This window comes from Alligator sinensis, unplaced genomic scaffold, assembly GCF_000455745.1.
Source record: "Alligator sinensis unplaced genomic scaffold, ASM45574v1 scaffold87_1, whole genome shotgun sequence".
In the NCBI taxonomy this organism is placed as follows: Eukaryota; Metazoa; Chordata; order Crocodylia; family Alligatoridae; genus Alligator; species Alligator sinensis.
In genome coordinates, this window is record NW_005841929.1 from 99,799 (window position 1) to 112,210 (window position 12,412).

Sequence of the window (12,412 nt, forward strand, 5' to 3'; positions counted from 1 at the left end):
GGGATAGGAACCACTTCCAAGTTGCCTAAGAACAGGCCCCAAACCAACACCACTCACAGTCCCAGCAAATTTTCAAAACAAATTGATTCTGCAGCCTCATTTCTCCCCGTCTAAGATTCATTGACTTGGAATCATAGCACGAAGGTTAATGCATATCTACCTTACATGTGTAAGGAAGACTTATGTATGCCCAGTAATTTGAAGATGAAAACCACTATGAATGAATAACAGGGTTATTCTTTTGAAGATGTAGCAAGCTTACCTTTCAGAGCTTGGGTTGAGTCCCAGGCCTGAGATCCTACTGTTTTGTAGGAGCTCATCCACCAATCAGGAGGCAGCAAGAGAAATAACATCATGCCCCTTTCCTGGGTGGGGGGAGGAGAAGAGCTCCCCCGGACCTGATTTAAGACTGCAAACTGTCAGGTCTGGAAAACTTCAGGGCAGAGCCCTGGAGTGTATAAAAGGAGCTGTATGCCCAGCACGGGAGAGAGGTGTTGGGGACAGAGAAGAGTAAAGAGCGGGGCTTAGAAGAGCTGAGGCCAGCTGCTCAGCAAGGCAAAGCAGCAGCCCAGGAGGAGCCCCTGAAGACTTCTATCAGCAGGGAGCGGGGGACGGCTCCAGTGGTTAGGCTCTCGGTGCGCAGCACAGTGCACAGCGTCCAGACCCTGGGAGCTGCATGAGGCAGCTTGGGTCTGCAACCTCTGGCATGCGGCCAGAGACTCGGTGCACAAGCTGGTGCATGGAGCAGGATCTTTGGAGCCACTGGGGCGGCTCTGGTCCTCAACCCCTGGAATGAGGCTGGGAGCTCGGTGCAGGAGGTGCTGCATGGAGGGTGAGAGACCCTGGGAGCCGCTTGAGGCGGCTCGGGTCAGTGCAGACTATGCTGCCCAGAGGGTCTGGGAACAGACCAAGCCCCAATGCTGTACAAGGCTGTCCAGGCCTCCAACCCCTAGCACAAGGTGAAGCGCTCACTACACACAGTGGTGCATATGGCCCTAAGCCAGGACAGCTGCAGCAGAGTCAGGTGGCAGGAAAACCCGGTGGGAAACAGAGCTTGACCTGGAGAACAAGAGGCAATCCTCCGGGACTGTGGAGTAGTAAGTTACCCTGGAGAGGGGGTCCCCACAGGGGAGGGCCCCCCCCACCCACCCCGAGCGTTGCAAAGGGGCACTACGTGGGCTGCTCCTGGGTGATAGTGTCAGGTTTGACCTAGAAACCACTATACAAAGCCCAAGCAAAAGTCTCTGTTATGTAACTAATGCCCATCTGCAATGATAAGGAGGAGACAGTCTTAGATAAAGGATGCTTGAAAACAAAAGCAGAATCAGAGGACTAGGGCAAAGAGCTAATTTAAATATTAAAAACATGTGAGGTCTGCCAGAGAAATAACCCAAAAGGAGGGAGAAGAGAAACTTCAGGACATCAGAGAATAGGCAATGGGCCAGGAGAAGAATGGCAGGTGGATTTTACTGAGTTGCCCCGACAACAAGGGATGAGATATCTCCTTGTCTTTGTGGACACTTTCTCTAATTGGGTTGAGTGCTTCCCATGTCGGACTGCCCAAGCCCGGGAGGTAGTCAAGACACTCCTACGAGAAATCATACCTCGCTTCGGACTTCCAAAAGGAATAGGGTCAGACAATGGCCCACATTTCATTGCACAAATTACTCAGAAGGTTTCTGAGTTCCTGGGAATCAGCTGGCATTTACACACCCCTTGGAGACCTCAGTCCAGTGGAAAGGTGGAACGTATGAATCAGACCTTAAAAAGACACCTTGCAAAGATTTGCCAAGAAGCTCGACTCAAATGGCCAGAGGCCCTACCCTTGGCCCTGTTACGAGTAAGGGTCGCACCACATTCTAAATTGGGATTAAGCCCGTTTGAAATAATGTATGGTAAGCCTTACCCTCTGAGTCTGCCCATGGGTACTGAACAACAGTTACATGTTTTAGGAGAGGGAATGATTAGAGAATATGTATGGTCCTTGGTTTCTGTTTTGTCTTCCATCCATCAGCAGGTACGGGACGTGCTGCAGACACAGGACCAGTATCCTGCCCTGGGAAATCGATTATTACCTGGGAGTTACGTCCTTGTGAAAGATTGGAACGAGGAACCACTTCGAGCCAGATGGAAAGGCCCATATAGGGTACTTCTAACGACCCCGACGGCCGCAAAGCTCGAAGGAATCAAGACTTGGATACATTCCAGTCGCCTAAAGCCGGTGGCTGGACCAGAACAAGAAGGAATCCCTGCAGACTCCGGGACCGGAGACAGAGAACAGTGGAAGGTGGAGCCAATAAGAGACTTGAAATTCCTATTCAAAAGAAAGGAACTTTGAATAATTTGACAATCTTTGATTAAGTTTTATAAGCCTTATTATGAAATTGTTCAAGGTTTTATTGTGGGGCACCCTGATCTGTCCACTCCTACTTATAGGAGGGGAAACCCTTTTACAACAAAAATTTGACCCTCAGGAAAATGTCTGGATTTATCTGGCCCGGGAAATTTTAAATAGAACGGACTTCTGCTTAGCGGGAGGGATCAATGCTCACCTGGTTTTTACCTCATGCTTAATCGCAGTACCAACCCCTTTAAAAATTTTACAAAATTATACTATGCTGAAGAATGTAGAGAAGAAAAGTACATATCAGAATATATATAAGTGGGGGACTATTGTAAAAGAGAAGAATAGAGACATGTTTTCCGTACGGGTTCAGGCAACAGCTAATGCTTCTGAATGTTTCCTAATAGTTAATTGTACTAATAATTGCTTCAAATTGAACCAAGGTAGAAGAATCCTTTGTAACAAGACCAATCAAATATCCTATGTATACAATGTTCACCTGTCGTCTTATCTATCTTCAGACCTAAGGTGAATCAAATGATTTTACAAACGAAGAAAGCTGAGAATACTAGGTTTGTGTTGAAACAAATTGAGTGGAGCAATTATAATAAAAATAATTAAAAATGCTCCAGAGGGGGAAAATGTTAGGTTTGACCTAGAAACCACTACACATAGCCCAAGCAAAAGTCTCTGTTCTGTAACTAATGCTCAATTGCAATGATAAGGAGAAGACAGTCTTAGATAAAGGAGACTTGAAAACAAAAACAGAATTAGTGGAGTAGGGCAAAGAGCTGATTTAAATATTAAGATTCACACCCCTAGGTGGGGAGAAAGTATGCTAATGAAACATACATGTATGTAAATGAGATACATAGCTAAAACACAGGTATAGAGACATGCTCAGTAAAGAACTCCTTGTGTCACTCCCTTATAACCAATTAGCAAACAAGAATGCTTATGAAGGTCCAATACTCCTGTATAAAAGATGCTTAGAATTAAGAATCTGTGTGCTTGTTACGTGAAATTATTCCGCTTGCACCTTGTATTGCTAGCAATAAATCTTCTTTATACTTTCACCCCTGGTATCTTTATTGGCTTTTGCATACCGGGCACGATCCCAGACTTGAGCTGGGGTTCAACAATAGCAGGTGAGTTTAGGAGTCTTTGAGGTCTTCCTCTCCTTTTTCTTTCCCCCCACCTCCTTTCCTGTAGTGGTACCTTGGGAGTGGGGCCCCTGCCCTGGAGGGCACCCAGGTAGTCTAAAGACTGCTGATTATATTTGTGGACTGTGCCTTACAGTTTATGGGAATAATATGAAGTAATAGTTTGTATATGAATAGAGTTATAAGGTTGCCCAATCAATATCCTTTGGTCTGGTTTGTTCTATTGTTCATCAGTATTTTAAATGATAACTGGGTGTGTATATCTCTGTGTATGTGTGTGTATATCTATATCTATATATCTATATAATAGGGTTTATTGTTTTGTAAATTTGTACATATATATATAATCTATGTCCTTACCCTTTAATGGTTTTGTTGTAATAATAAATCTGTATATAGTTAAGTAATTGATTGACTGAACCTGACTCTATAGGGGACAGAGGCGGCCGCTGGGCTATTGTATCCCTCCACAACACACTGCCCTGCCAATAATTCCCTCAATTGGAGAGGGAAGTACAAACTCATGTACACCCAGGCTACAAAGGGATTTGAAGGATGTCAACTAAATTACAAGCAGGGCAGTTCTTCTTAGTTCTCTGAACCAGGATATGCCGTACTACTGCAACAAGCTGAGTACTCTTAATTTATGGAGTTCTTCAGTGGACCAGTTGGGAGCTCAACACATTGCAGGAGCAAGCTGCTCCTTCCAAGCACTAAGTAGTGTTATTGTTAGCCCCCAAAATCAAAGTTTATTTTCTGTATGGTTTACATCTCTAATTTACATGCCAGAGATCTGAACATCCTGTTTAAAAAGACTCACTTGCCAGGGGAAACAGACAAAAACAGATGCATTTTGGTATTTAATATTAAATTCAGCAAGAATCTCTTTCTAATGAAATCCAGCCCAGAGTAACCCCAGGATTTAATCCCACCCTCAGCAAACAAACATCTGCTTTGCCATTTTGCAGACACTTGCATACACAGAGGATCAGGATTCTAGTAATTTGAGCTATCACATGCCAGAAAAAGACTCCCCAAATAAACAAAGACCTGTGTTCCCGCAGCACCACACCTGAAGGTTTGTTTGTTTGTTTGTTTTTTAATGCACTGATCATAGGAAATTCAAGACAACCACAGATAAAAATCTTTGCCCCAATTATTTGATTAGAGTCTTGCCATTGATCTCAATGAAGTTGGCATTTCACCCACTGATCCTATCCCATTTTAGAGATTAGATCCAGATTTTACTGGTTCATCTATGTGATAACATGGCATAATATCGGATGCAAGGCCTGAGGTTAAAAGTTCCAGAATCAGTCTGGGGATTAATGCAGTTAGTTTGTCTGAAAGCTATGCCCACTGTGCTAGGCCCTCTATTGACACATAAGTAAGAGACAGTCCCTCTGACAAGGAGCTTGCAGTCCAAGTAAACTACACAGACCAGATGTGGCAAAGGAAGAAATAGCACAGAGAGGTCATGTGACTTGTGACAGCCTCATCAACAGCACCAGAGCTAGGAATAAAAGTCAAGTTTTAGTCCTGCCAATCTGGTAGACCTTGGGTGCATCTACATGTGCAAATGCTACAGAGTGGGTTTACTGTAGAGTAATTTATTCTGAAGTAAACCCACCCCAGGCAGGCACCTATGCATGCAGGGATGCAGAAGCAGATTTGCTGCTCCTGGCAGCAGTCTGCTCCCGCCCGCCCTGGCCCTTCACCAGCCCCCTCCAGCATCCAGGGAGAACTCTGGACTCCTCCTGGGTGCTGGTAGGAAGCACAGGGCCAGGAGACAGCTGTCACCTGGCAGGGGCTGGTAGATTGCTCCCTGTCCCCGGAAACTGCCTGCTGCTGGGGTAGGCTGCACCACTGGAGCCTGGGTGAGGACAATGTCCCCGTGCGCCAGCAGCAGGAAGCTCCCCACCCCTCGATCGAAGGCAGGGGACTTGGAAAGGAGGGAGGGGCAGGTCCCAGCCCTCTACGCCGATCTGCCGGTAGGGCAACTAGCAGCGAGCCCACGGCTGGGTGTGGATTACTTGAGCAGAGTTGGGGCTGGGAGCAAACTCTCAGCCTGTTCCCAAACTCCTAGCCCCTGCTCCATGATCGCACATGGGGAGTGGGGGCTGAGAGCTCCCTCACTTTCACACTGCTTTTCCTTAGCTACTTCCTCATATTAAGTATAGCCTTGCTTCTCATCCCCATTGATTTACTATCCAAGAGTATAACTCGCTTCTGTGTTACTGATATTTAATTAAAGACAAATGGAACTGAGTCACTCTCAGCATCAGTAAGGGAGTCCCAAGGTCTGGTGCTGGACATCCCTTTGTGCTATTATGCCATTACCTCTTCTTTGGCTTTTCTCTCAGCCTCCTCCTGTTTCCTCCTCTGCTCCTCCTCCTCAAGGACCTTCCGGCGCTCCTCACGCTTTTTCTTCAGTTCCTCCAGCTCCATGGCTGCCTCCTGTTGCTTTTCCTTCAGCTTCTCAAACTCCTCGCTCTCATTTTCTCCTCGGCGACGGCGCAACTCCTCTAATCTTTTGCCAGCTTCAAGCTGAGACACTGGCTTGGCTTCTTCAGCATCTGCAGTTGTTTTCAGGTTGGAGCGGCTGAGGAAGAAACAAACACAGGTGAGTATGCCACAGGTTTTCCTTTCCTGGCTAGAATTACTTATTGTCATAAGAACTTGACACGCAAAAGTTCCTCCTTACAAGATCATGTGTTCCTCATAAACTCTGTACTAACTTGATAGGTTTATCAGGTATGCTGAAGTATTTAGATGCACTCATCTGCCTTTCACTGACAAGAGTGAAAGGGAAGGGAGAAAGCATCCTGCATGCTTGGGGATGCAATGTTTGCATCATGCTACCTTTAAACTAAGACGCATACATTTCACCTCTTTCTTGGAAATAACTTGGTCTTTATTTTGGAAATATTCATATCTGCTGTGATTTCTTTGTTTGAAATCTATTTTATTTCATCCCCACCTTCAAAGTATATAAGCCGCTGTGTTTATGTATTTGTATTCTGTAACTGGGGAGCTGCACTTAGGGAGTTATCTTCTAAAAGCATATATGAAGAAAACAATTCAGGAATCCAAAGAAAGGCAATAAGTCATTTGTCTCTAAATTTTTTCTAAATAGGATGCGCACATACAAAAGAAAAACACAGCAGCAATGCGTTGCATGGAACACAGTATTTTAAGACATGCATAAGCCTTTGCTGTCTAAGGTGAGTGCCATTATAACAACGTATATAAGATAACAGATAATACACACACTTGGCAAATATCATAAAAAAGTCAAGGTCATTTGATTCCAGCATAGTTATGGCAAATACACTTCTTGCTGTTCTACTATATTTCAGTACAAGATACTTCACTTATTTAAGGCATTATTCTCTTGGACTAGCTGGCTGACATATGTGTGTGAACTTTCTTTGAAATTTCCTGGGAATTTTGACTTTTTTAAATGGGTTTACAGATTAATTTTCTTAAATGCTTTGCCTCCCCACCTCTGAGAGAAAGATTATTCACAACCAGCTTTAATGCAGAGAAATTAAGGACATTTTAAAAAATGCCCATTTCTTGTGAGCAGTATGAATACATTTTTCCCCAGAGTATTAAACAGCTCCAGCTAGTTATATATTTCTCACATCAGTACTTTGCTAAATACTTGCTCCTGGAAGTGTGTTTTTACAACTATTGACAGAGACACACATACTTGACAGTTTCATCATGGTACTTACAAGAGATGGGAAAGGGACATGTATTTGGCTTTTATTTCTTCCCTGTCCTTCAGGCTCTAAGAAGATACAGATTCTAAATACTCCATTAATGAAACCACAGGGGTGCAAAACTGAACACACAAGAGCCAAGAGCACAAACATCAGTATTTCCCACAGCAATATTAAGTAAGCAGCTACATTACAGAGATAACAACAAATAAGCGTTATAAATACTGCCTCAGCATGCGACTTAATGAAATGGGCCTCAGTTCTGCAAGCATTCTTCACATTTGGAGACTTGAGCAGCTACATAAAGGCCTAATAAATTCACAGGAGCTGCCAAAATGGAGCACCTTTCCAGATCAGGGCTTAAAAGTTTATGGACTCAATCCAATCCTGGATTAGAATCCCTTCAGGCAAATCCATGTACCTATACTGTCCCCCATTAACTTCAATGGAATTTTGTGCTATCAGACTACACTGCATGACTTGCAAATTGTATTGTTAACATATGACGAAACAGTGAATGTGAACTGTAATAGAGTTAATACTGCTAGGAGCATCTTAACTTTCACCATTTCAGCTCTATAACAAGCCTTTTATTACTACATATTTGGGTTCCCCCAACATAATCCAGCAGACTGCTGACCCATTTCAGCACCAGACCCTTCATTTGAAATAAAAACAGCCATTTTTTTTATTTTCCTTTTAAATTCAGTCTTTTAGAGTCTGATCCTAGAAGCTCTAACTACAGATGGCCAACAGGGATAAGCACCATTGCTTAGACTAGTGCGTGACCTGGCACTTATTTTATAATGTATCTACTTAGTATTAAAAAAATCCTTTTTAACCAGGACTATAAATTTCTGCAAGGCAACTGTTAAATGGGTATTCAGGACATTCTCCTGGCAACTGGGAAATGTATCTGAATCCCACTCTTGTGACAATAAATTGTGCAACCCCGTGGTTTCATTAATGGAGCATTTAGAATCTAGCACTTTTTAATGCCTGAAGAACAGAGAAAAACATAAAAAACATACAAGCCCCATCTCTTGTGTTTCTATTCCTCCTAGGTAGGATAAACCTAGAAGTCAGGTTTTTGTCTTCTTGGGCAAGTGCTGTTATCACTAGACTGCAAAGCAAAAGGTGGGCACTACCATCACCAGCTCAAGAAGGAACAAGGGAGACGCTGTGCTTTATACTGAACTCAGTGCTGCCATCAGATAGGCTGTTCTGGATCATACACCTCCTCCTTGAGTAATCTAGTGCTTCCTTGCATCCCTAAATCAAATTGCTTAAGCCCTGAAAAGGAGTGAGAGTTCAGTCACACCCCCATACTTAGCATACTTATTAGCTACCTGTAGGCTAATAAGGCCAAGTGACTGGATGGGTGACCTGGACCTTGGGTGGTATCTAGATCTCCCCATTCACTCCATAAGAAGCCTAGACACCTGACCTGGGTGATTTGGATCCTCCTGGGACAAGACACCTACATTGCTATCCCGTTGTAGCCAAAGGGAAATAGAAGAAAGATTTTGGTCTTATCACTAAGTGTTGCTACAGAGACCTATGCCCAACATGAAATAAAACAAACAAAGAAGTTACAAGGAGAATTTTAGAAACATTTCACATGTTCATTGTGATTTGACCCAACACTGGACAGGTGAAGAGGACTCGTTTTCTTCTGTTTTATGGCATATGAATCCCTCTCTTTCCCAAGTGCAGCAGATATCTCAGACAACATTATTTTCCTGAACATGCCTCTTTAAAACATTTTGACGAGGAGTAGTTTTTCTTCTACCAAATAATTATTTACGTATAAAACCATTAAACTTGTGGTTTGCTACAATAAACAATTAAGAGATAAACTCTTAAAAAAGGTTACCATCTGGACACTGCTTCATATTGATTATACAGAATCTGATTTAAAGCAGGTGTGTAACTGGAAATGGGTTATTCTCAGTAAAGGCTTAGCTCATGTGACAAGGATATAAAAGCCCAGCTCTGAGGTCAGTCTTTATTTCAATGTAGACTATAAAAATATGAAGTTCATTAAGAAAGCAAAAGTTTAGCAGATGATGGAAGAAAATTAAAAAACAAATTGCTGATCCCTAGAGAGAGAGTGAGGTGTTTGCTTTTTTCTATTCATTAGCCAGCTATGCGTATCTCATTTCATTGCTACAGCAATGGGCATAGAATTCCATTAAAAAACAACCTGAGACCCTCAATTCAATTCTAAAAAAACTAATGAATATCATAATTTTTATGTTTGATGTTGGAAACCTAAGTCTTGTACTACACAGCTGAAAAGTACTGTAACAGAGACCCATAAAAGGTAACAAGACCACTAGATCTACTCCGATATAAACAAATCCAGTGTTAATGTGAATCTTACCCAAAAATATTCTCAGTATGTTTAAGTTTGTGGATAGTAAGTTCCTGGACACGTTCTCCATTCTGTGGCTTTGATTCAGGAAGTCCTTTCTTACGATCCCAGCTAGCCTTAAGTTCATCCTTAGGTGCTTTTTCTTTATTAGCCTTGTCATCTTTTATCTGCTCAGAAGATACCATAAAGAATACAAGCAAAGAAAGAGAGTCACAGTTAGACATTCAGGGTAACTGAAGAGGAGTGTGTTTCCCGCAGTGAAGGGGTAACTAGGAATGCTGGGCACCTAAGCATGTGTCTTCAAATCTTTTACAGCAAACATCCTGTAAAGTTCTAAAAAGTTATCTGCAGCCACCCTCTTCTGATCTACCTTACACCCGAAGACAGCTGCAGTTACCTGCATTGCATGCAAATCTGCTGCACAAAATGCTACTACTGCTATGTAACCCAATTGTAATGACACCTGTCTTGACCACTATCCTGTCCCATCCCCTTGCCCCTCATTTTTTAGCTTATTTACCTGTTGCACATCATCTGACTCTCAGACTATGAACACTGTAAGAGAGGGAATGCCTTTGTTTTTTGTCCATATAGTTGTAACTACAATGGGTTATTAGGTGATTCTACAATAGAAATAATAATCATAACAGATTGTTAAACTAACTCAGCAAAAGCAAGTGCTTGCTATCCCGATGTAGCCAATACAGTCACCTGCACAGCAGATGTGGGCTAACAGGATGTACCGGGTGCTTTCAATGTCACAGCAGGTGCCTACTAGTTGGCTACTACACGCATCATTGCCAAGTAGTTCAATCATCATTAGGCCATAGCCAAATGTGTTTTTTTTTTACCAGTGTGCAATTCTAATGTCCCCATACTAGGTTACAGACCAATCACTGACTAGTTGTGGAGGGTATTATCCAATGTGCAGCTCCAATCCTAGAAAGAAGCAGATGTTCTCTCCAAAAACATTGAGGCAAAAATTCTCCTCCCCCCTCCCAGACTTCACTTTATATTATTTGACTGAGATTCGAAAAATTTAATGTATTGGTTTCACTCCCTAATCCCCATCCAGAAAATGTTGGTCTTAAAAGTATTTACCATGGCCATCCACGGCCTGACCCCAGCATGCTGAGTCATGCTTGGATGCTGATGAAAAGTGCAGGAGATGGCAATTGATTTTAGTTCTTCTGTTATGTGGGCAGAATTATTCCCACAAAGTAAATTAGCTGGACCAGGAGCCAAATAAGTTTTGAATCGCAGGGAAGAAAATAAAAGTGTTAACCCGAGAAAATTTTCCTATGTCAGCAGAAGGCTCTATTGGGCAGGCAGCACATATTTTCTTTAAAGAACTGGTTTGAAAACCATTTAGAAAGCTTCCCCTCTGCATCCTCCTGCCGTTCCATCTGCTAAATGAAGAGAAAAATAAACTCTGACCTAGAGTGGGACTAGACACAATTATCCCTTCCTGAAGGCATCCCCTCCCACTTTTCAAAGCAGGATCCTCTTAGGGAGCCTTACAAAGCATCTGACAAGATGACTAAACAGCTGGAATCTCCAATACCAGCTCTGCCTGTCACTAGGATCAAAAGCTGTTTGTTCATTTGAATAAACACATATGATGTGACAGCTGAAATGTGGCGTGCACTGAAAGGGGGGGAGGCGGTCATGTAATCTGGGTATATAACTCTGAGAAAATCGCTCAGTCCACAAAACAGACAGCAGCAATGTAAGCTTTCCCTATGCTATTCTACTACAGTCTCGTTTATGACTTGGCAGAATTATTCTGATGGGTAAGAGAAGAGTTCGGTTTCCATGAACATGCATTCTTTGGCCATGATGCTATGACTGCCAGCCAGCAAATAAGCCCATTATTGTCAGTGGCAGTGGTTGTAGCTTTGAAGTTGTGAACTTCTGTCTTCTAGAAACTGCTCTGAGACAATCAGTTCTATTCAATGTAACAAGCAGCCATCAGGCAGCAGTATCTTTGGGTCACTCCCAGATCTGGAAAAGATTTGAACACCTGATATATTATTAATAGTGAAAGGTTCCATCTCCATTAGCAATCTCCTGCACCACTTGTCAAAGTGATTTTGAAACCACGGCTGTTGGTGGCTCTGGGATTTTAAATGTCACGGCATCTGTAATGGAATTTTGAGAATATTTCTTCCCACATACCTTGCTGCTATTTCACGAAGTCCCTTCTAAGTCTCATGGAAAAAACAAACAATAATTCCAATTGCCTAAGATGCAACACCCACGGGGGAAGGCAGCAAATTCTACAACTTAATTTAAATTGCTAAGAAAGTTAGAATTAAATAACACACTTTAAGAACTAGCAGAATCCAATCCATAACTGTTTAGAAGGCTGACATTTTACCAAGTGTGCATATAAACACTTGCTAGATAAAACATCACCACTTGAATTTCTGATTAAAGATTATAAAGCATGATATCAGAGATACATTTGAACAGTTTAGGACCCATTACTGCTTCTATGAATTTCAGTGATTAAACTCTGATTGACTGTAATAGAAGCAGGATCAGTCTCTTTCACAGCAGCAATTTCTCACCAGGTAAGTGAGAGAAATAGGCATTTTAAATACTTTTATGTTTCAGGGAAACAGAGACCAATTCAACTCCTGTTGAAATTAACAGAAGGGTTCCCACTGACTTCAATGGAATTAGATTGGGTGGGTAGTATAGTTTTCACAGAGATAGCTTATTTCTTCCCACGTATCTTGACCCCAGACACAAACAAAACAGGAATAAACAGTTTAGCAATTTCAAAATGTTTGAT

At 42.4% G+C, this 12,412-nt stretch overlaps 1 protein-coding gene across 7 annotated transcripts in view; it reads right to left on the reverse strand.

Moving 5' to 3' along the window:
• The window catches only part of CALD1 (caldesmon 1), a 283,619-nt gene that overhangs the window by 22,627 nt on the left and 248,580 nt on the right, over window positions 1-12,412 (reverse strand). For all 7 annotated transcript variants that reach the window (XM_006019421.3, XM_006019422.3, XM_025198786.1 and 4 more), the window contains 2 exons: window positions 9,622-9,779; window positions 5,848-6,109 (listed from right to left, as the gene is read on the reverse strand). In XM_006019421.3, coding sequence (XP_006019483.1) covers window positions 5,848-6,109; window positions 9,622-9,779 — 420 coding nt within the window. The remainder of the gene's footprint in view (window positions 1-5,847; window positions 6,110-9,621; window positions 9,780-12,412) is intronic.